Below are 25137 nucleotides of genomic sequence, written 5' to 3' on the forward strand. Positions count from 1 at the left end.
TAATGTGAATAAAGAGCAATAGGGTGTGGTGTAATGTGAATAAGTAGCAATTCAGTGTGATGTAATGTGAATAAGGGGCTCTACTGTGAGGAGTATCGTTTATAAGGTAAAGTGATACTACTGTGGGATGTAATGTGAATTATGGACACTATTGCATGATCAAATGTGAATAAAGTTGCAGTACTGTGTGGCATAATTTGAATTGGGGTTACTATTGTGTGGCCATGCCCCTTGCCAGCAAAAACACACCCCTTCTTGGGCTGTGCGCCAAATGTGCGAACTGTTCCTATTTAAAATATAGGGGGTACAAACACCAAAATAAGGACTGCTATGGGTGAGGGGTGATGGTGCTGGGAAAGAGGTGCAAGGTTAGAGGCGGAACCAGCTGTGGTGCTAGGGGGCACCAGCCAGAATCTTGCCTAGGGCATCATATTGGTTAGGGCCGGCTCTGAGCTCGTGGGAAGGAGGGAAAGTGACCTTAGATTTCTTTTCTTTATAAAAATAAGCCTTCTCCTGAGGTACAGGAGTGGCTTCCGTGACTTCTAGAACTTCCCTTATAGCCACAATCATATATTGTATATTTTTTGCCAATTTATGATCTATTTCCCTGGAGTCACTATCGTCGACACAAGAATCAGTGTCCGTGTCGGTATCAGTATTCACAATATTTGCATATGGTCTCTTATATGACCCAGAAGGGTCGTCTGTGAATGGAAGAACAGAGCCCTGAAAAAATCACATCCTCCACAGATTTTCTCCAGCACTCAGCATGAGATTCAGACTTATCTAATCTCCTATTGATATGATGCATACTATCACGTATTTATTTCACCCATGCAGGCTCTTGGTGTGCTGGCAGCGTCACCACATTACACTTCTGTGTCTCTAAAATGGTTTCCTCCGGGGAGGAACTCCCTGCCTCTGACATGTCTTACACACGTGTACAACACACACACAGACACACTGGGACTTATTAGGGGACAGACCCACAGTAAAATCTGTCAGAGGGACACAGTTTAGGAGCAGCCAGTTCACAACCCCAGCGCCAGTATCTAATGCCTGTGAACACAGAATGCCCACTGACATGCAGCGCTTTTTACACAGTAAAACACACTTGTAAAGCACCAAATTTGCTTGTGCCCCCCCCCCTCCTGTTTTGCACCCTGATACTTGTAGTCAGAAGTGAAGGAGGACCAGTGATTTCTCTGCAGCCTGAGGAGAGAGAACATGGCACTGAGCAGTGTGCTGCCTGCCTGAGGAAGAAGCTCCGCCCTTTTTTACCTCAGAAACTTTTAATAATATTTGTACTGGTGGGGGTAGGGCTGTGCCTGGGCATCTTATGTCCCCTTTTTGCCAGTTTATAGGGGTGTTTTTGCTGCCCAGGGTGCCCCCCCCCGCGCCCTGCACCCTGCAGTGCCTGTGTGTGTGGGCAGCAATGGCGCGCTGCGCTCCCGCCAGCCGTGCTGTACCTCAGCCGTCACTTTTCTTGATAGAAGATCTGTCTTCTTCTACTCACCTGTCTTATGACTTCTGGCTCTGTGAGGGGGGTGACTGCGTGCTGTGGGAGTGAGCATCTAGGCACAGCTAGCGTTCAGTACCCTTCAGGAGCTAACGGTGTCCTGTCAGCCAGAAGCAGAGCCATGAAACTCTTCAGGAAGTTGGTTCCTACTTCTGCCCCCTCAGTCCCACGAAGCAGGGAGTCTGTTGCCAGCAGTTCTCCCTGAAAATAACAAACCTAACATAAGTATTTTCAGAGAAACTCAGTAGAGCTCCTCAGAGTGCATCCAGTATTTCCACCAATTACTTACGGTATTACAATAAGTGTTGGCTACTTTATTCATGAATACTGTATTTGAGGTTTGTGTATCAGTTTTTCCATGGCAGATCATGTTGCCACTAGCAGTTCTGCACGCTCCATGGCTTCTGCTGTAGTGCAATAGAGACCACACACTCTGTGTCCTCCACTTTAGTGGGAGCCAGCCCATGCTTTAAGCCAGTGGTTCTCAAACTCGGTCTGCAGGACCCCACACAGTGCATGTTTTGCAGGTAACCCAGCAAGTGCACAGGTGTATTCATTATTCACTGATACATGTTAAAAGGTCCACAGGTGGAGCAAATTATTTCACTTGTGATTCTGTGAGGAGACCTGCAAAACATGCACTGTGTGGGGTCCTGAGGACCGAGTTTGAGAACCTGTGCTTTAAGCATTGATACTGGTTACACGTATAAGTGAGGGGTATGTTCTTTTTTAAATGTATTTAATTTAATTGCACAGCAGTGTTAATCATTCTCATCATCACTGATGATGATGGTGATGATGATGATGGATTTAGTATTACTATGGCTGTATCATCTTATGCTTAAAGAGTATCTTGATACAGCTGCATATTTTAGACTTTTATTGCGGCTGTACTTTTACGTGCATGGCCAGGCAGCAAAATGGCGACATACCGTACTCCAACCAGGCCCTCGGAGTGTATGATGTAATGCACATTATTGTAACAGGAGTTCTAATATCATCCAGTTTAAATGCTGCACCATTATCAAAAGATAATCAAGGTAGGTTTCTTACCAGAAATTAGAATAAAGGTAAAAAATGTAATGGTGGGACTGTTCATACAGAAACAGCAAGATTGCTTTGCATTGATTTCATAAACCAGTGCTATTCAACAACATATTAATCCATGCATGTGACTGTGCACAATGGGGGTCATTCAGGTGCAGATACAAAGCAGCGGTTGTATGCATGTTGATCAATATTTATGCATATGAGCCGAAGTGCACAGGCACATCAAGTGATTTGCGAGTGCTGTTGCAGCAAGATTTTAGTCACAAAGTGAGTGACAGGAAGTCAGGGTTTGGGGGTGGTAACAGGAAGTGGTCATGTGAACACAGGCGTGTCATGGCCATTTGGATGCAGTTTTCTGGGTGTGCATGCATTAGCAGCTGCATTCACACTTGCTTCTGGACAGGGCTGTGTGTCCCGGGAGAGCAGCTCAGCCTGCGTGTCTTCATAGGCACTCAGACTCTGCGCGGTGACCTGATATGCAACATTGTTGCCAATGTTTCTGTAATCATGCGGTGCCATACCCAAAAGACGTGATCGCAGTGACCGTCCTTTTGCACAGGTTAGCTTCTGTCCATATTAGCGCAATTGCATACATAAGGCAAATCATTCAAACAGGAGTCGGAAGAACAAACACACTTGACCTCAATGTATGGTAAAAGCTGGACCACAGTGTTTCCTTCATTTAACTAAAGATGCATTTAAGGATTAGTTTACCTTAAGCAAGTAAATAGGACGACCTTCATATGACGTTCCGATCTGTGAGCGAGAGACGAGGTCCGGGTTCTGAGCGGCAATATTAGCAGACCAGGCATAAATCTGTAGAAGAAATGCTGTTTTATAGAACATGCCCCAAAAAACTGATTTTCATAAACTTGGTGCCAGATTATATACACATATACCGTCTCAAGATCATTGTACTTCTCGTAGCTATGGGCAGAACGGATGTTGCTACTGAGCTGCTTTTCCATGGCCACCTGCAGATCATCAATTAGAATTCTAGAGAAAAATACATAACATGTGACTTATATTATATATTATTACATTGTAATGTACAGTGAATAGTTGCCTTTTTGTAATAAAGTGTTATGAAATATTTTAAAAGGCATTTTTTTCAAAACATAGTTAATATTCACCCTGCACGATCATAAGAGATTACATTAGATCACCAGGCAGCCCCCATCATCAGCTGATTTTCACTATACTGTATCTAAGGCAAATAGCTGGGAGTACAAAGAGAAGGATGCATACTGTATTTGCAAATAATCTTCTCAGAAATTGTATGTGTTAATTACTGTACTTTAACCTTTATAATGACTTTAACATTGCATTCTTTTCTTCTCATACAATTCTAATGATGTGAGCTAAACTACTACATATAGAAAAAGTGCATCCAAATGTCCTCTAGTTACAAAACATTATAGGGTTATCCTACATTTATGGGAATCTATGGAAAAAGAGAATTGTAACCATTTCAGCAGCAGGTACTGTTCTTCTTTCTAGACACTGTGACATTCTAGATATGGGTATGTTTGTATTTCCCATTTCTGGAGAACTGTATGTTATAAAGGGAATTGTGGATACTGTGTGGCATAATGTGTACTGGCAGCCTTACAATGTGACATCATGTAAACTAGGTAACTACGATGGTTTAGAAACTGAACTAGGACACAACTATGGTTCATCACATTAATAACTGCAGCAGAGAGAAGTCTTTCAAGAAGCATTGGGACAGTGGCCTCTTAAATATGTTGCTATGGGGCCCATAAAGTTTCGGTTCCATCCTTGCACCCATCTCTGCATTGGTCCCTCTATGCAAACACTCTGCAGTGGAGTTGCTGCACAGGTAAATCATTTGTGGCAAGAGCCTTAAACACCCACATTGTTCTATGTATCACATCAAAACAGAACAGCTTTAGTTTTGGACATAAATTAATTAAAATAACAGAATCTCAAACACATTGTGCTGCTGCAAGGAACTCACTCATAGGGCATGCCACTTTGGTCCAGAAGAGCTTGGATGTCATAAGCTACATTGTATTCAGCACGGAAGTCAGCACTTTTTCCCTCTTCTAGGAGCAATACTGAATCTGGAACCCAGAAGTCAAGCTACAAAGGAAGGCAGAGAGTACAGTAAAAGCTTATTCTGTATTTTAACACTTTGTGGATCATCGTAATTTGGATGTACGCCCATTTGCTTAGTGTAAGATGCACAAATATGCACTGTACAAAAGAGCGTACACATACAGTAAGTTGCATGCTGATTAAATACTTGTTCCTCCGTATGCTTTTAGAGGTGGAACAGGGGATCGAAAGACTGTGAACTAAGGTAGACCCATACAGAGATGCCAATATACAGTACTGATCAGTTGCAAAGCAGGGGACGTGCCCTCTGCCTGATGGGTGCAATTTAAGGAGCATTCATGCCAATTGGTTACATTTATCTACAAATGCCCAATTCAACCAGCCCCTTTCTGAAGATGAAGCAGATACATATATGTTTAAAATAATAAATATTTTAGGGCAGTTTAGTCTACAGGCATCTGTGTAACAGCAAAATCATTGTATAAAATAGGATATAGTAAGACAGAAAAATTATTTCCATACTTGAGATTAGGTATCTGCTAACATTGGTTCTGAACCTACGTCAACCAGCTGTTACTGAACTAATTAAGCAGTAGCAAATTGGGACGGGATATTTAGATTTCCTGGAGAATTATTTATATCCCAGTACATTCTTTATATCCCAGTAATAATGCCTGTAAACAATGCCTGTTTATAATGAGTGGAATCCTTGCTGGGTAATTTAATTCCTATGGAATTGGTTTATGGCAAATGGTAATTTGAATATCTGGAACTGAAAATTGTTTCCCACTCTAGCTTGGTGTCTAATTATTCTTTCCAAATGAGACAAACTACTGGCAAAGCTTAAATATTTATATTAATCTAAAGATTTTGACACTAAGGAGTATATTCAATTGCGGTTGAATTCCGGCGTGAATTCGACAGTTTTTGGATTCGACACAATTCGACAGGCGAAACCCTCCACCCGGGACCAGAATTCAACATATTCAATTAATAACAGATTCGACCGTCCCCTTGTCGAAAAACGGACCAATTGACGAATAGTGGGTGGCCTGGATTCGACTTCATGGACATGACAAAAGTGATGAATAAATCCTGAAAAAATTGTGTGGGGTCCCCCCTCCTAAGCATAACCAGCCTCGGGCTCTTTGAGCCAGTCCTGGTTGTAAAAATACGGGGGGAAAACTTGACAGGGGTTCCCCCATATTTTAACAACCAGCACCGGGCTCTGCGCCTGGTCCTGGTGCAAAAAATATGGGGGACAAAAGACGTAGGGGTCCCCCGTATTTTAAACACCAGCACCGGGCTCCACTAGTCAGAGAGATAATGCCACAGCCGGGGGACACTTTTATATTGGTCCCTGCGGCCCTGGCATTAAATCACCAACTAGTCACCACTGGCCGGGGTACCCTGGAGGAGTGGGAACCCCTTAAATCAAGGGGTCCCCCCCTCCAGCCACCCAAGGGCTGGGGTGAAGCCCGAGGCTGTCCCCCCCATCCAAGGGCGGCGGATGGGGGGCTGATAGCTTTTTGTGTCAAAAAAAGAATATTGTTTTTTGCAGCAGAACCACAAGTCCCAGCAAGCCTCCCCCACAAGCTGGTACTTGGAGAACCACAAGTACCAGCATGCGGGGGGAAACGGGCCCGCTGGTACCTGTAGTTCGACTCCAAAAAAAATACCCCCAAAAAAACACAACGCACACACCGTGACAGTATAACTTTATTACATACATGCACACCGACATACACACATACTTACCTATGTTGACACGAAGCAGTTGGTCCTCTTCTCCAGTAGAATCCAGGGGTACCTGTAAATAAATACTCACGACCAATCCAGTGTAGATCGGTCCTCTTCTTAAGTTTGTAATCCACGTACTTGGTAAAATAAAAAAATTAAAAACCCGAACCATGCACTGAAAGGGGTCCCATGTTTACACATGGGACCCCTTTCCCGACTGGCGGGACCCCCCGTGACTGCTGCCAAAGAGGGCAGACCGCAAGGTTATGTGGGGTCACTCTTGTGGTCTACCGCTGACCGCAAAGTTCCCACCATTGGATATAATGGAGCGCCTATGCGCTACATTGTATCTCCAGTGCGCCGCCTGAGTGACAGTTCAGGCATGCACAGCCAATCAGGAGAGTGCCATGACGTGGCGCTCCCTGATTGGCTGAAGGGACCCTCTTTGACAGCAGTCATGGGGGGTCCTGCCAGTCGGGGAAAGGGGTCCCATGTGTAAACATGGGACCCCTTTCAGTGCGTGGTTCGGGTTTTTCATTTTTTTATTTACCAAGTATGTGGATTACAAACTTAAGAAGAGGACCGATCTACACTGGATTGTTTGTGAGTATAATTTTATTTACAGGTACCCCTGGATTCTACTGGAGAAGAGGACTGACTGCTTTGTGTCAACATACAGTATGTAAGTATGTGTATATGTCGGTGTGCATGTATGTAATAAAGTTATACTGTCACGGTGTGTGCGTTGTGTTTTTTTATGGGTATATTTTTTTGTAGTAGAACTACAGGTACCAGCGGGCCCCCCCGCATGCTGGTACTTGTGGTTCTCCAAGTACCAGCTTGCGGGGGAGGTTTGCTGGGACTTGTGGTTCTGCTGCAAAAAACAATATTCTTTTTTTGACACAAAAAGCGATCAGCCCCCCATCCGCCGCCCTTGGATGGGGGGGGGGCAGCCTCGGGCTTCACCCCAGCCCTTGGGTGGCTGGAGGGGGGGGGGGACTCCTTGATTTAAGGGGTCCCCACTCCTCCAGGGTACCCCGGCCAGGAGTGACTAGTTGGTGATTTAATGCCAGGGCCGCAGGGACCTATATAAAAGTGTCCCCCGGCTGTGGCATTATCTCTCTGACTAGTGGAGCCCAGTGCTGGTGTTAAAAATACGGGGGACCCCTACGTCTTTTGTCCCCCGTATTTTTTGCACCAGGACCAGGCGCAGAGCCCAGTGCTGCTTGTTAAAATATGGGGGAACCCCTGTCAATTTTTTCCTTGTATTTTTATAACCAGGACCGGCTCAAAGAGCCCGAGGCTGGTTATGCTTAGGAGGGGGGACCCCACGCAATTTTTTTCAGGATTTTTTATACTTTCGACACCCCTTCAAACTGAAAAACATGCACTGATCTCTCCATATTATTGCAGTCAGTAGAAAAAAAAAATCTTTAAAAAAATCGATTAAATAATACTTGTGCCTCATAAATAGACAAACCAAGTAGATAATCCCTTCAAATATAAATAGATATGCTATTAGCAATAAAAATAGCACCAAAAAATACATGTTATTAAATTTTTTTATTAGATCACGACAGAAAAATGAGGCGGAATGAAATTGACGAAATGACTGTCGAAAAGCACTGTTGTCGAATCGACATTCTTCAATTGAATATACTTTTGTCGAAAAGCCGCATTTTTTACATTGCAGACATGTCGAATTGCAAAAAGTCGAAAATGAAACGGCAGTTTTTTTGTCGAAAAGTACTGTATTGAATTGTCGAATCAAATTCGACAGGTTTTTTGTGTCGAAAATGACCCGTTTTTCGACAATTTCGGCAATTCGACCGCAATTGAATATACGCCTAAAGCTGGGTACACACTTGTCAAATCCTCGTCAGATCAGACTGCAGATCAAACTGTTTATAGAATCCTTCTGCAGATCTGTTTGCAGATTCTACATCCAATCTTCACTACAATTTTTCAGCAGACCAATCTGTGTCTGCTGAAACATTCTGCAGAAAAAGGAAAACTGCACCGTCACTATTCTGCATGGTGCCCACTGCCAAACTCTGCAATGGTGCAGTGTCCTGTCCCACCACCTTGCCCCCTGCTGCAATACCCCATGGCACCTCTCACCCTCCGCTGATTCCAGCAGAAGTGGTGGACAGTGATGGTATTCCTCCGAATCCCGCACCGCCGCCATGCTGATAGTGTGCTGGGCTGCCGGAACTGGAGATCGGTCGTCAGCTCCGGTCTCCGCTGCCTACGCACTATAATAACGGTTGCCTGGTCGGCGGTCGGGTCTCCTAGTTTTTAAGCAGGTTTAAAACCAGGAGACCCGACTGTCGGAAGTCGATACTCCCGGAGATTGTACAGGTGTGTTCCCAGCTTAACAATATTATACTGCACTGCGGATTTTGTTGAAATTTTGATAAAAACATTAATCTTGTAGCGCTTTGTCATGGAACCCTAATCTCTGCAAGTTCCTACACTAGCATATATGTCAGTGATGTGTGGTGAGGTCAATGACTGGTGAGGCACTGGTTAGTATCAGAGACAGATTTACACACACATATATATAAACCCAATGGTTCATGCTGGCATTATGCAAAGGGGCAGCAAAATACCCTGTGTTACCCTGTGGCACCAAGTACACAATGGGGGTCATTCAGAAGCGGTTGTAGCTGCTTTCACTGCTGCTTCCACTGTATGGTAATGCAGCACGAGGCGTCTATTACAAGCAGATACGTCCTGCTGCAGTACTGATCCGACCAACATCCTAGGATGCAGCATCGGATCTCTCTCCCACCATCGGGTGACCTGCAGCACAAGGCATCTATTACAAGCAGATACATCCTGCTGCAGTACTGATCCGACCAACATCCTAGGATGCAGCATCGGATCTCTCTCCCACCATCGGGTGACCTGCGGCACCCATGGTGCCGCGCAAGCCATCCATTGTAGAGGCCAGGAAATCTCAGTACTACAATGGAGATCCCTGGCCTTTTCCCACCTGCTATACGGCGGCAAACGCCTCCATTTTCACAAATGGCCCCCACCCCGCCCCCAGAGGGCAGCAGACTGTCAATCACTGACAGTCTGCTGCTGCTCTGCATTCTATATCACGGGACCTTTTCACGCACACGCAGCATGGATCCTGAGCATGCCCAAAGTAACAAAAATCAGTACTTTGCAACAATGGGCAATGAGGCCCAATGTGCAGTTTTACCAGTGTATGACCCTATAAATTTAGTGCAAAGTATTTTCTTTTACATAGAAAAAATAAATTGGTAAATATTCATACACAAACAAATATGCAACACACCTGAATATACAATGCAAATTACATTCAATTAGCTGAATATTAAAGGTTTTAGTTAACTCTCAAAAATATATTGCATTGTGGAACACCTATGCATAATAACATTCAATCACAATGTATTTCATCTAAAACACTATTATATGAAGACAATTTGTTTCAGAAAGTTGTAGGTAAAATATAAGACTAATATAATAATGGTGCCATGCCTGGGGCTGACCAGGGGGTGCCCACAGGAAAGAGGTAGCCACAGGAAAGAGGGGCCCACCATAAAATAACACATAACATGTTGTAGAACCTCTGCTCAAGCGGCCTAAAATTTGTTGGGCACTATCTGCTTCCTCCCCATGGCAGGGGAATATGTTTCCCAGCCCAGTGACCTCCTTGCCCTGCCCCAGCATTTTAGCCATCTTGATCATCAGCTTCTCCTTCTTGTAGCAGCTCCTGGTTGATTGCTGGTGAATTTCCTGTGTAGGTCACCTGACACTGCATCAAGCCACACCTCTTAGTAAGGCAGTTCTGATAGCTGCCTCCCCTTGTGCTTTTGTTTTGTATTATTATTGCCACAGTGTGGCCCGGCTCCAGCTCCAGGCAAATCTGACTATCACAGAGGGGAGACTGAGCTCACAGCTGCCTTACCTCTGGTCTCTCTCTGACATTCCCTGTATTTCCAGTGGATCGCTGCAAAGTAAAACTTTTTCTTTAAAAATGGTTAGAATAATACAAAGATGATATTTATAAGTTCAAAATATTTTCTTTGTATTAGTCTAATCATTTTTATAGTCAATACTCTGGAGTATATTGCAGTCTGACCAGTGAGGCTCTGCCTCCCCTGCCTACCCTGACTGCATATCACTGATACCATTAAATTTCACTTAAGTGCTCTCGCCTTCAGTGGCGGGCTGGGCCAGGGGGCCGGGGGCCCAATGCCCACCGGGCCGGATACTATTTTTGGGTCCTTTGGCCGGCCGCCAGCCTCTGGAGTGCACAATGTTGTAGCACTGGCTGCGTGCTGCCCATTGCCATGGATGGGCAGCGCACAACCATATTGTTGTGCATGTTTGTCAAGCGCCAACTTCAGGCATGGCCTTGGCCCCCAACCCCTGCCTTTCAGCTGGTGGCAAGTGGCTCTGCCTCTGCTCTCCATTTGGCTGGTCTGTGTGATACATGGAGGTTCGTCCGTCCACGTGATTGACTTTCATTTGTCGGTTTGCTTTGCCCTGCAGTTTGCTCTGGAAGGGACTGTAGCTGTGCTGTATGGGAGCCAGAGGAGGGGTGGCCAGTGGCTGAGGAGCCTGGTGGCAGTGGAGCCTGGTGCATCTGTTCCCACCCCGGCCATGCACGGTTCCAAGTATGTTGCATTCCAACACTCCCTCCCCCACACACACACACCACTCACACCTGACTCTTCATGGCCCTGCATGCTGTCTGTCTGGCCAGGCGACCTGTGTCTGCGTTCTCACCCCTAGTGTGCTTTTGGCTGTCACCCACTGTCTTTCATCAGTCGCATGATGCTGCTTTCTCTGAGCTGCTGTTTTGAATGTTTTGATGCTTTGTTGGTGTAGGCTAGGCAGTGTTGCGGGTGGAGAAGGCTGCGTGGAACTCATGGGCTACAGCTGCGTATCATTGGGTACCATTTTGTGTGGAACATATGCCCTTATTTATCATTGAGTGATAAGTTTCACTGTGAGTGATAAATTGCATAAACTAATCAGCTCCTAACTTCCAAGTCACAGGCTGGGTTTGAAAAATTACAGGAGCAGATTGGCTGGTGCAATATATCACTCACAGTGAAATGTATCACTCAATGATAAATAAGGGCAATAGTTTGGCCAGTACTGAATAGTACTGGAGCTTTGTTTGAAGGTCGTGGTAGTTCTTGATGCTTCTGTTCTGGTGGCGTCATTATGGGAATGATGTTGCCAGAATTAGGAGGACCACTTTGGGACTTGAGTAAGTTTCCCCATCGTGGTTGTCATGAGCGGTGGCCACACTGGTGTGTAGGGCAAAGGGAGAACACAATTTTTTCCGGCAGATCGGCTTTTCATGTTTGTTGAATCATCCCATGTTCATGACGTTGGGCTGCCTTTTGAGTATGGGCTACTCATGGGCCAGTGCTTTGACCTTGGCCCCCAAAATAGTTTGCCAGCCAGACCCTGCTTACCGCACAGGTACAGAGGGTAATGGGGGTCATTCCGAGTTGTTCGCTCATTGACGATTTTCACTATGCTGCGTTTTGTTGCTAAATGCGCATGCGCAAGGCACGCAGGGCGCATGCGCTTAGTTATTTAACTAAATACTTAGTAGATTTGCTGTGGATCCTGCGGCGCTTTTCAGGTGAACTGCTGATCGGTGAATGATTGACAGGAAAGGGGCGTTTCTGGGTGGTAACTGAGCATTTTCCGGAGTGTGCTAAAAAACGCAGGCGTGTCAGGGAAAAACGCGGGAGTGTCTGGAGAAACGGGGGAGTGTCTGGCCGAACGCAGGGCGTGTTTGTGACGTCAAACCAGGAACTAAACAGACTGAGCTGATCGCAATCTGTGAGTAGGTCTGGAGCTACTCAGAAACTGCAAAGAATTATTTATTAGCAGTTCTGCTAAGCTTTCGTTCGCTATTCTGTTAAGCTAAGATACACTCCCAGAGGGCGGTGGCCTAGCATGTGCAATGCTGCTAAAAGCAGCTAGCGAGCGAACAACTCGGAATGAGGGCCAAGGGCCCTCATTCCGAGTTGTTCGCTCGCAAGCTGCTTTTAGCAGCTTTGCACACGCTAAGCCGCCGCCTACTGGGAGTGAATCTTAGCATAGTAAAATTGCGAACGAAAGATTAGCAGAATTGCGAATAGACACTTCTTAGCAGTTTCTGAGTAGCTCCAGACTTACTCGGCAACTGCGATCAGTTCAGTCAGTTTCGTTCCTGGTTTGACGTCACAAACACTCCCAGCGTTCGCCCAGACACTCCCCCGTTTCTTCAGACACTCCCGCATTTTTCCCAGAAACGGCAGCGTTTTTTCACACACACCCATAAAACGGCCAGTTTCCGCCCAGAAACACCCACTTCCTGTCAATCACATTACGATCACCAGAACGAAGAAAAAACCTCGTAATGCCGTGAGTAAAATTCCTAACTGCATAGCAAATTTACTTGGCGCAGTCGCAGTGCGAACAATGCGCATGAGCAATTAGCGGAAAATCGCTGCGATGCGAAGAAAATTACCGAGCGAACAACTCGGAATGACCACCAATATACAGACAATTGCTGACTTGTGAGCAATACTCACATAGGCATTTTATAGCCTTGATTAGATGCAGATATGATAACACTAGGCAACATTTTGAAACAAAACATAAAAATAAATATGCTCGCGCTTGGTACCAGCTTCATGGCAACATTAATGTTATACTGTATACCAGGGGTGGCCAACCAGTCAGAGACAAAGAGCCCCAAAAAATGTGTTAGGTGCGTCAAAGAGCCGACTTCGAGCCGAAAGCGCACATGCAAAAATGGGGTGTGGCCTTGTGCCTTCTAGGCCACGCCCCTGGTATAAAATACATTGAAAAAGCCAGATACAACATAAAATACATTGAACAAAAGCCACTTCCACATAAAATAATTGTAAAAGCCAGATCCACATAATATATATATAAAAGATCCAGATTCACATAATACACTTCATGTGTCACTCCAACCAGCCCCCTCTTGTCACTCCAACCAGCACCCTCTTGTCACTTCAGCCAGCACCCTGCTGTCACTTCAGCCAGCACCCTCATGTGTCACTTCAGCTTCCCCCAATTCATGCCACTGCAGCAACCCCTTATGTGTCCTCTGTTGGCTGGTGGGTGTCTCATCTCTAGTATTTGGCTCCCTCAGTTCTAAGTCCCCGTAGTGCTGCTACGTGTTTTTCTGGAGAGCAGTGGTTACCGGATCTGTTGTGGTCATGTGACTTTGTGTGTTAGGAGCCACATTTGAAGAAAGAAAGAGCCACATGTGGCTCAAGAGCCACAGGTTGGCCACCGCTGCTGTATACTGTATGTATGCAAAACAGAAAGACATTTGTTATTGGTGCTAACAATAATATACTGCAAAACTGGTTGTATCTAGCAAATAAAATATATTGAGAAATAGGAATAAAGTTACAACACATTTTGTTGCTATGGCTATCTAAAAGTGCCCACAATTTACAGTATATCCTTATATTTGTGAAATGACAGGATTAAATGCTGCAGTGCGCTGTGTGCTTATCTGATATACTGATGTATAGAGTTTCCAACATCTGCATGCACTGTATGCACAAATTTAGGAATGAAGACTGTAGGAGTTTCTGTTTATTGGTGACCACTCTGCAGTTACTGGACGACTCCTACTCTTCCAGAGATAATTAAAAAATGTCATTGTGCCATTTCACATTTCCTGCAGTGACGTTTTTATACAACTCAGCAGTTTTTTTTAGCATTAACCACTTATATATCTGTGCATTTATTTTACAGATGAATGTGCGAAAGAACTTAGATCAGTTGATTACATGAGATTTTAGTTTTGAAGACGAAAGTTTTTTTTTTTTATTATAAGCTGCTTTAGACTAACATCTAAGCACTTTACTTAATGAATTATTTCATTTTCCTCAATTTTGAAGTTGACCAGGACATTACAAACTCTAGCACATGCAATCATTGGAGTGTTTTAAAACAAAGTTTTGAAGGAGCTGATTGTGCTGATCTTATAGGACTGAGAGAGTGTTACTACTAATCTAGTAATATATTTACATAGTGAGGACATGGCGGCATGTGACAGGAAAGCATCATTATCTGAGGTGGGGAATGGAGGCATTCAGTAAGCCATAGGATCAATGCTACAGTAACTTTGCTAAGCATTGACTTCATTTAAAACAGCAATAATATTAAATATGAAACATACCTTTGTCAATAAAATAACTTCTCTGGCTAACAGCAGTGATGTGCAGGCAGTGTTGGACTTGGGCATGAAGGTCCCACCGTGGGAATGCTGTTGTAGGAGCCCATGCTTAAGGGTGCGGACAGGCTCCACTGGGGCATGGCAAGCCACCACAGAGGTTTGGCTAACCATTACAGAGTACATGTTGTGTGCCCCTTGGTAAATATATAATAAACCATATTCTTGTGAAGTATAATGTAACATATGTATAATGCATAATTTAAGTGCATTAGGGTAGAGCAGAGGTTCCCAAACTGTGTGCCGTGGCTCCCTGGGGTGCCTCGGGACACTTGCAGGGGTGCCCTGGGTTGGTGGTCCAGGACCAATTCAAATTATTCATGGTCAATATAATAGGCAAAACCAGTGCTGCTGGCTGCCAGTCATAAGATATGTGGCCAAACAGAAGCAAATCTTGTCCCTCACCACACAACTGACCCTAAGGATGACATATAAACGCGATCTACTTAATGTAATATTTCTTTCTAAATTTCTTAATAAGAAATGTTTGGCCTAGGGGTGCCATGAAAAAAATTCTGATATTCTAGGGCAACGTGAAAGTTTGGAAACCACTGGGGTAGAGTCTGGAACCTGATCCGTAGAGGAAGAGGATGGCCCACAGGCAGTAGGGCCCACTGGGGGTTTCCTCTGTTCCCCTGTAAGCCAGTCCGACCCTGTGTGCAGGAGTGCCAAGAGAAGGGGGGATCAGGTACCAATTACCTGGGTACCTGTGGCAGTCCAGGAGTGCAGGGGGGGGGCATAACAACACCCCCTGTGATAATGCGACCACGCCCCTATTACAACATAACAATTTGATTCAAAATAATGGATGGCTGTGGCCAAGCAGTGGTCATGACCCCCAGTATGGGCTGGTTTAATATCTCAGCAACCATGGTCTGGTCATGTATGGCTCCTGATGAGTGTATGCACCTCTGCATAGTGTGAAGTTTGTACATTAAGCTTATTTGTTTAGACTTTGCAGCAATATTTAGATTACAGAATATTACAAGACAATAAAACAGATGCCTGTATCTGTATATTATTACATTGTGTACTCTAGGCAGGGCCGGATTAAGGTTGGTGGGGGCCCAGGGCAACGGAGGTTGTGGGGGCCCCCACCAGTAAAGTTGCTGGCAAAGTGCCCCCCCACACACACACAGACACACACACACACACACACACACACACACACACACACACACACACACACACACACACACACACACACACACACACACACACACACACTTACTTGCCTGGCTGCAGAAACACAGCACCCAGTATTCAGCCACACCGCACTACAGTGGAGGAGCTCTAAATAAAACTACAACTCCCAGCATCCCTTGCTTCCGACAGCAAGTGCTGCTGGGAGCTGTAGTTTTATTTAGATATGCTCCACCGTGTAGTGCTGTTCCGCCGGACACCGCTGCTACACTAGGACACCAGCGCTAACCCCCTGTTCTGGCGGTGCTGTCCCCAAACCAGCAGGGTACAGCGCCGCCAGAGCACACATTGTATTGTGGGATCGTGAAACGATCCCGCAAGACTGTGCATGGAGGAGCTCCTCGGCGGCCGCTGTTAATTAACAGCTGAGCTGCCGGAGGGAGACTCCTCTGAAGCAGTGTGTGGGGGCCCCTGATGTGTGGGGGCCCCGGGATGGCTGCCCCTGTTGCCCCTAGCTTAATCCAGCTCTGATTCTAGGGGTGCTTAAAGAGAGGAGAAAGCCCATGTACAGTCTCCTCCATCTGAGTCCCCTCTTCTGTAGCCAGCAGCGGTGTAGTGTCTAAGGACTAGGGGCTCAGATTCTAATGCTAAAGCTGTGACTTTTCTGCTGCACTGCTGCCATCGACTCACGACTCCAGAGAGGTAAATATAAAAAAAATGGATGCAGTATATGACGTGTGGCCCTCCGGGACTCAGGGGCCTGTGTGCACTGCATACACTGCACCAATTATAAATACGCCAGTGGTGTATTCATCTATAGTCACAAGATGAAGTACTGTGCACACTTAGCAATAAGAAATAGACCAGATGAGAGAGTGGAGATTCTACAGGTGTCCTCATACACCAAGCTTCAATACATCATAGGGCATGAGACACTTTGCTCTGCTGAGCTGCAAGGAGAGGTGTAACGTAACGAGTTTTTCTTTTAATTATTCACATTTCAGACACGGCAAAATACCACTCTGTACTATAGATGCTGGGCTGTGATTTCCGCACAGGAATTCATTTTCAACATGTAACAAGTCGCAGATGAAGCACAACGGAACTTGGTGTAAGAAAAAGTAATGATGCGAGAGACTTATAGGAGCCATTCTGCGCCTTTTTACACGGTCACCAGAGCCTCTATCTTATATGGCAGATACTTTGCCACATAAAACTTTATGTGTCATTTACTTTCTTCTGTGTTTGTCATAAGTCATTGTGCATACACTAAGACTGTAATATGACATGTCAGGCAAAAAATACATGTTTCCTTATGCTGAAATGTGACACCAAATGATTGCACCTAAACTGTTACCTGGAAGCGATGAATGTACTTCAATATATTACGGAGTTTGCATCTATCACGGGGTCATCTGTCCTGCCTAACGTGTACAAGGAGCTCTGCTGAGTTGTATAATGTGTATAAGGGGACTGCTGAGCGGTGTTATGTGTATAAGGGGACTGATGAGTGGTGTGATATGTACAAGGGGACCGCTGAGCGGTGTTATGTGTATAAGGGGACTGATGAGTGGTGTGATATGTATAAGGGGACTGCTGAGTGGTGTGATGTGAACATGGGCGGATTGGTACACCGGGACGCCGGATCACTTCCCCCTTGGCCGGCTCTGATGTGCCAGCCTTTCCCTCCCCTCTCTGTCCTGGGCTGGCTGCCGGGCTGCATGAAAGCCAGCGCTAGCTCAGTGTATCACACTGACTGTGATGGCTGTAGTAAAGAAGGGGTGGAGCCATCCGGAGTTCAGAGCAGCATGGCTGGTTCCACAGACCACCCACCATACGCAGATGCCGCCGGTTACCGCAAGTTGTGCTGGACACCCGCTGCTATACAGGATAAGCTAGCGGTGTGCCTGGCTCTGAATAGGACCCCTGCGCAGCCAGCAACACAGTAGTCACTGGCAGCCTCCTAGAGAGCCGACTCACTCCTACACATTGCCTTGGGAGCCGCAGGACTGGATAATAATGGGGAGACAGCCGAATCCACTTTAAAAAGGACTTTCAGGTCAGTGCCTAATCATGGATTGAAAGGGCCAGCAGGGGATGGGGCACAGTAATATGGTGACTGGCAGAACTGGCAGACCCTGTGCATAACCCACTGTCACCCTTGTGCATGACCCACTGCTACCCCGCGTACATATGTCCCACTGTGTGCATGATCCACTGCCACCCCACGTACATGACCAACTGCCACCCCGCGTACATATGTTCCACTGTTTGCATGACCCACTGCCACCCCACATAGATGACCCACTGCCACCCCGCGTACATGACCCACTGCCACCCTGCGTACATATGTCCCACTGTGTGCATGACCCACTGCCACCCAGTGTACATGACCCACTGCCACCCTGCGTACATATGTTCCCCTGTTTGCATGACCCACTGCCACCCCACGTAGATGACCCACTCTCACCCCGCATACATGACCCACTGCCACCCTGCGTACATATGACCCACTGTGTGCATGACCCACTGCCACCCAGTGTACATGACCCACTGCCACCCAGTGTACATGACCCACTGCCACCCCGGATACATACATCCTACTGTGTACATGAGCCACTGCCATCCAGTGTACATGACCCACTGCCACTCCGCGTACATAGAAACATACATAGAATTTGACGGCAGATAAGAACCACTTGGCCCATCTAGTCTGCCCCTTTTTTTTTTATCCTTTAGGCAATCTCAACCCTTTTTGAACCTTAATTCTTTGTAAGGATATTCATATGCCTATCCCAAGCATGTTTAAATTGCTCTACAGTCCTCTGATGGGAGGCTATTCCACTTATCCACTACCCTTTCTGTGAAGTAATTTTTCCTTAAATTTCCCCTGAATCCCCCCCCCCTCCAGTCTCAGTGTATGTCCTCAAATTCTAATACTTCTCTTTCTTTGAAGAATGTTTCCCTCCTGAACTTTGTTAAGACCCTTGATATATTTGAAAGTTTCTATCATGTCCCCCCTTTCCCTTCTCTCCCCATTAAACTATACATGTTAAGATCTTTTAGCCTTTCCGGGTAAGTTTGGTGATGTAGGCCATGCACCATTTTAGTTGCCCTTCTTTGTACACTCTCTAATGTATTTATATCTTTCTGGAGATATGGTCTCCAGAACTGGACACAGTATTCCAGATGGGGCCGCACCAATACATATATCCCACTGTCTTCCCATGTACAAATGTCCCACTGTCTCCCCGCGTACGTGTGCCCCACTATCTCCCCATTTATGTGTGTCCCACTGTCTCCCCGCCTACGTGTGTCCCACTGTCTCCCCACATGCGTGTGCCTCAATGTCTCCCCATGTATGTGTGTCCCACCATCTCCCCGCCTACGTGTGTCCCACTGTCTCCCCGCGTACGTGTGCCCCACTGTCTCCCCGTGTACATGTGACCCACTGTGTCCCCGCGTACGTGTGTCCCAATGTCACCCAGCATACGTGTGTCCCACAGTCTCCCACGTATGTGTGTCCCACTGTCACCCAGCGTACCTGTGTCCCACTGTCTCCCCGCATACGTGTGTCCCACTGTCACCCATGACACATAGGTAAGGTATGGGGCAGAGTGATTGGTCCTCAGACATTGGTTCCTGTGCCTCCCTGCATCCTCCTGTAAACACAGACTCCTTTCTCTCTCTCTCTCTCTCTCTCTATATATATATATATATATATATATTGCATAGGCTAGCCATAAAATTCTTTGATTCTGGGACACCTATTATTTACACTAGAAATCTGTAATTTAGTCCAGCCCCTTAGGCTCCACCCCTCAACAGACCCCACCCCTATTAGGGCTGTTTCCAGAGATTTCCCGGGTTGGTTTTCCATCCCAATCCGCCCCTGGATGTGAATAACGGACAATAATGTGTGGTCAGGTGCAACGTGTATAAGAGATACTACTGTGATGCCCCATTCCTAGTGAGAACATTTACTGTTTATTTGTAAATAATGCCTTTATATACATTTAATGGAGCCTCATTGGTGACAGGGACACTAGAACTACAGAGCTAGCGTGTGGTGAATGGGAACCCTCACCCGCGTGCTGGCTACACAGATGTCATATGCGGCATACCCGTTCTGCGCGTGTACAAGACCCGTTATGCGTATGCGTTCAGGAAAACAGGGGTGTGTTGCCCCCATTTTCCGTGACTGGTGAGGCCAAGGACAGTATCGCAAGATGCAGTTTCCTTGGCCCTGTAAGCTTTGGTGTAGCAGATGGGAAGGATTGAGGGGTTGGCTCACTGTCAATAGCGGCTGCTCACATCTTCCTGGACCACTGTGGATCCGCTGCATGTGCCTCATCTCTTCTGCCTGGGTACCAGAAAATGGTGATTGGAGGAGCTCTGTCTCATGAGCATACAGCTTATCTTGTGATTTCAGAATATTCTCCAAGCTGCCGGTCTCTTACAGGTACTGGGCTCGAGACCACATGCGTTTAGCGGCCAATCAGCCACTGGTCTCAATTCACATTATAAACCACACAGTGTATGCTGCCAATTCACATTATATGTCACACTGTGTGCCCCCATTTCACAAATCCCACAATAAGGGCCAGATTAACAATGGGGTGAATGGAGCTCCAGCTCCAGGCCTCCATAGAGATGTGCAGCGGGCACTTTTCGTGTTTTGTGTTTTGGTTCTGGTTCCATGCTCGTGTTTTGTATCTGGATTGGTTTTGCCAAAACCACGCTTTCGTGTTTTGGCTTTGGTTTTGGATCTGTATGATTTTTGAAAAAAACATAAAAACAGCTAAAATCACAGAATTTGGGGGTAATTTTGATCCTACGGTATTAATAACCTCAATAACATTCATTTCTACTCATTTCCAGTCTATTCTGAACACCTCACAATATTGTTTTTAGACCAAAAGGTTGCACCGAGGTGGCTGTATGACTAAGCTAAGTGACACAAGTGGGCGGGACAAACACCTGGCCCATCCAGGAGTGGCACTGCAGTGGCAGACAGGATGGCAGATTTAAAAAAAAAAATCATCCCCAAACAGTACATCATGCAAAGAAGTAAAAGAGGTGCAATGAGGTAGCTGTATGGCTAAGCTAAGCGACACAAGTGTGCGGCACAAACACCTGGCCCATCTAGGGCTGACACTGCAGTCCCACTGCACTAATGGCGGATACCGGATGCACGTCTAACACCAACATAGCTGTCAAGGCCTCAGTTATCCGCTTTGCATCGGGATGACTGCTGTCATATTTCATCTTCCTCGTAAAGGACTGTTGGACAATCATTTGCTTAGTTGAAGTAGTACAAGTGGTCTTCCGGCTTCCCCCCTGGGATGACGATCGACTCACAGCAGCAACAACAGCAGCGGCGGCAGCAGCAGCAGCAGCAGTTGGAGGAAGTGGTTCTTGATCTTTCCCTATTTTATCCTCCACATTTTTGTTCTAATTCTTTAGAGTAGAGAGAGGCATTTTTCAGGGAGGCCAGATAGAAGGAGATTACAGTAGTCCAATCTGGAGATGACCAGTGAGTAGTTGAGGGTCTTAGTAGCGTCCTGAGTGAGAAAGGGTCTGATCCTGGAGATGGTTTTGAGATGGAAACGAATGAGGTACTGAATGTGTGGTTTGAAGGAGAGGGAGGAGTCAAGGATTACTCCATGACAGTGCACTTGGGAGCTAGAGGAGATAGTAGTGCCATCAAAAATAATGAAATTGTGGGCGTTGAGGTTATGCGGGAGGGAGGGAAGATGATCAGCTCAGTCTTAGACATGTTAAGTTTAAGAAAGTGCTGGAACCTCCAGGAAGAAATAGCAGAGAGACAGTTGGAAATATGAGTGAGTAGAGCAGGGGAGTTGTCATGGGAGGAAAGGTAGATTTGAGTATAGTCAGCGTAGAGACAATATTGTAAGTCAAAAGAGCTAATAAGCTCACCTTATGAGGATATGTAGAGAGAGAAAATGAGAGGCCCAAAAACAGAACCTTGGGGGACACCTACTGGTAGAGCAAGTGGAGTGGAGGTGGAGTCATGAGAGGAGACAGAGAAGATATGGTCAGAAAGTTAGGAGGACAGCCGGGAGAGAGCAGTATCATGCAGAGCAATGGAATAAAGGATTTGCAGGAGGAGAGAGTGGCCCACAGTGTCAAAAGCAGCAGAGAGGTCAAGGAGAATAAGCAGACAGTAGTGGGCCTTGGATTTAGCAGCATGGAGGTTTTTGCAGACTTTAATGTGGGCAGTTTCAGTGGAGTGCAGAGGATGGAAACCAGACTGGAATGGGTTAAGCAGTGAGCGGGAGGAAAGAAAGACAGTGAGGCAGCTATAAACAATACATTCAAGGAGTTTGGTGGCAAAGGGAGGATAGAGATAGGTTGGTAGTTGGTGAGAGTGGTTGGATCAAGGGTATTTTTTTAAGAGCATGTTAGACAAGTGCATTCTTGGAGGCAGAGGGGACATTACCTGATGAGAGTGAGAGATTGAGTAGATGGGCAAGATGGGAATAGGCAGAAGAGAGGAGGCAGAGAAGGTGGTAGGGAATAGGGTCAAGTGGAGAGAAGGGGGGTGAGGACCGGATGAGGATCATGACTTGCTCTCCAGATACAGGGAAGAAAGATGTCAGAGTTGGTAGGAGGGAAGGAGAGGGGGGTTGGGGATTGGTGGATGGAGGTTGCTTAGGATGTGGTGGGATGTTATGTCCTGACAAATGGAGTTAATTTTAGATGTGAAGTAGGTGGCAAAGTCAAGAGCAGAGAGTGAAGAGGGGAGTTGAGGCGGGGTGGGAAGAGGAGCGAGTTGACAGTGGCAAAGAGGTGCCAGGGGTTTGAGGACTGGGAGAAGATGAGGTTTTTGAAGTAAGATTGTTTAGAGAGGGAGAGGGCAGCAAAGTAGGATGAGAGCATAAATTTGTAGTGGAGGAAGTTGGCCTTAGAGCGTGATATTGTGAAACAGGTTGGGGGGGGGGGGTGAGAAAGTGAGACCCCCAGTAGAGAAAGCAGAGGGAGAAACTGTGTCAGAGGTAGTGATGAGCACCGGAAATTTTTGGGGTTTTGTGATTTGGTTTTGGGTTCGGTTCCGCGGCCGTGTTTTGGGTTCGAACGCGTTTTGCCAAAACCTCACCGAATTTTTTTTGTTGGATTCGGGTGTGTTTTGGATTCGGGTGTTTTTTTCAAAAAACCCTAAAAAACAGCTTAAATCATAGAATTTGGGGGTCATTTTGATCCCAAAGTATTATTAACCTCAATAACCATAATTTCCACTCATTTTCAGTCTATTCTGAACACCTCACACCTCACAATATTATTTTTAGTCCTAAAATTTGCACCGAGGTCGCTGGATGACTAAGCTCAGCGACCCAAGTGGCCGACACAAACACCTGGCCCATCTAGGAGTGGCACTGCAGTGTCACGCAGGATGGCCCTTCCAAAAACCACCCCCCAAACAGCACATGACGCAAAGAAGAAAAAAAAGAGGCGCAATGAGGTAGCTGTGTGAGTAAGCTAAGCGACCCTAGTGGCCGACACAAACACCTGGCCCATCTAGGAGTGGCACTGCAGTGTCACGCTGGATGGCCCTTCCAAAAAACACCCCCCAAACAGCACATGACGCAAAGAAAAAAAGAGGCGCAATGAGGTAGCTGTGTGAGTAAGATAAGCGACCCAAGTGGCCGACACAAACACCTGGCCCATCTAGGAGTGGCACTGCAGTGTCACGCAGGATGGCCCTTCCAAAAACTACTCCCCAAACAGCACATGACGCAAAGAAAAATGAAAGAAAAAAGAGGTGCAAGATGGAATTGTCCTTGGGCCCTCCCACCCACCCTTATGTTGTATAAACAGGACATGCACACTTTAACCAACCCATCATTTCAGTGACAGGGTCTGCCACACGACTGTGACTGAAATGACGGGTTGGTTTGGACCCCCACCAAAAAAGAAGCAATTAATCTCTCCTTGCACAAACTGGCTCTACAGAGGCAAGATGTCCACCTCATCATCATCCTCCGATATATCACCGTGTACATCCCCCTCCTCACAGATTATCAATTCGTCCCCACTGGAATCCACCATCTCAGCTCCCTGTGTACTTTGTGGAGGCAATTGCTGCTGGTGAATGTCTCCACGGAGGAATTGATTATAATTAATTTTAATGAACATCATCTTCTCCACATTTTCTGGATGTAACCTCGTACGCCGATTGCTGACAAGGTGAGCGGCGGCACTAAACACTCTTTCGGAGTACACACTTGTGGGAGGGCAACTTAGGTAGAATAAAGCCAGTTTGTGCAAGGGCCTCCAAATTGCCTCTTTTTCCTGCCAGTATAAGTACGGACTGTCTGACGTGCCTACTTGGATGCGGTCACTCATATAATCCTCCACCATTCTTTCAATGGGGAGAGAATCATATGCAGTGACAGTAGACGACATGTCCGTAATCGTTGTCAGGTCCTTCAGTCCGGACCAGATGTCAGCATCAGCAGTCGCTCCAGACTGCCCTGCATCACCGCCAGCGGGTGGGCTCGGAATTCTGAGCCTTTTCCTCGCACCCCCAGTTTCGGGAGAATGTGAAGGAGGAGATGTTGACAGGTCGCGTTCTGCTTGACTTGACAATTTTCTCACCAGCAGTTCTTTGAACCCCAGCAGACTTGTGTCTGCCGGAAAGAGAGATCCAAGGTAGGTTTTAAATCTAGGATCGAGCACGGTGGCCAAAATGTAGTGCTCTGATTTCAACAGATTGACCACCCGTGAATCCTTGTTAAGCGAATTAAGGGCTCCATCCACAAGTCCCACATGCCTAGCGGAATCGCTCTGTGTTAGCTCCTCCTTCAATGTCTCCAGCTTCTTCTGCAAAAGCCTGATGAGGGGAATGACCTGACTCAGGCTGGCAGTGTCTGAACTGACTTCACGTGTGGCAAGTTCAAAAGGTTGCAGAACCTTGCACAACGTTGAAATCATTCTCCACTGCGCTTGAGACAGGTGCATTCCACCTCCTATATCGTGCTCAGTTGTATAGGCTTGAATGGCCTTTTGCTGCTCCTCCAACCTCTGAAGCATATAGAGGGTTGAATTCCACCTCGTTACCACTTCTTGCTTCAGATGATGGCAGGGCAGGTTCAAGCGTTTTTGGTGGTGCTCCAGTCTTCTGTACGTGGTGCCTGTACGCCGAAAGTGTGCCGCAATTCTTCTGGCCACCGACAGCATCTCTTGCACGCCCCTGTCGTTTTTTAAATAATTCTGCACCACCAAATTCAAGGTATGTGCAAAACATGGGACGTGCTGGAATTTGCCCAGATTTAATGCACACACAATATTGCTGGCGTTGTCCGATGCCACA

General features: G+C 46.3%; 1 protein-coding gene across 1 annotated transcript in view; it reads right to left on the reverse strand.

Moving 5' to 3' along the window:
• Positions 1-4629, reverse strand: part of LOC134909262 (carboxypeptidase B-like) — a 57898-nt gene extending 53269 nt beyond the window's left edge. Inside the window, exons 1-3 of the mRNA XM_063915960.1 lie at positions 4551-4629; positions 3469-3565; positions 3284-3385 (exon numbers count right to left, since the gene is read on the reverse strand). Of these exons, the coding sequence (XP_063772030.1) occupies positions 3284-3385; positions 3469-3565; positions 4551-4561 (210 nt within the window). The 5' untranslated portion in view covers positions 4562-4629. The remainder of the gene's footprint in view (positions 1-3283; positions 3386-3468; positions 3566-4550) is intronic.
• Between the last annotated feature and the right edge of the window lie 20508 nt (positions 4630-25137).

This window comes from Pseudophryne corroboree, chromosome 4 (assembly GCF_028390025.1).
Source record: "Pseudophryne corroboree isolate aPseCor3 chromosome 4, aPseCor3.hap2, whole genome shotgun sequence".
Taxonomy (NCBI): Eukaryota; Metazoa; Chordata; class Amphibia; order Anura; family Myobatrachidae; genus Pseudophryne; species Pseudophryne corroboree.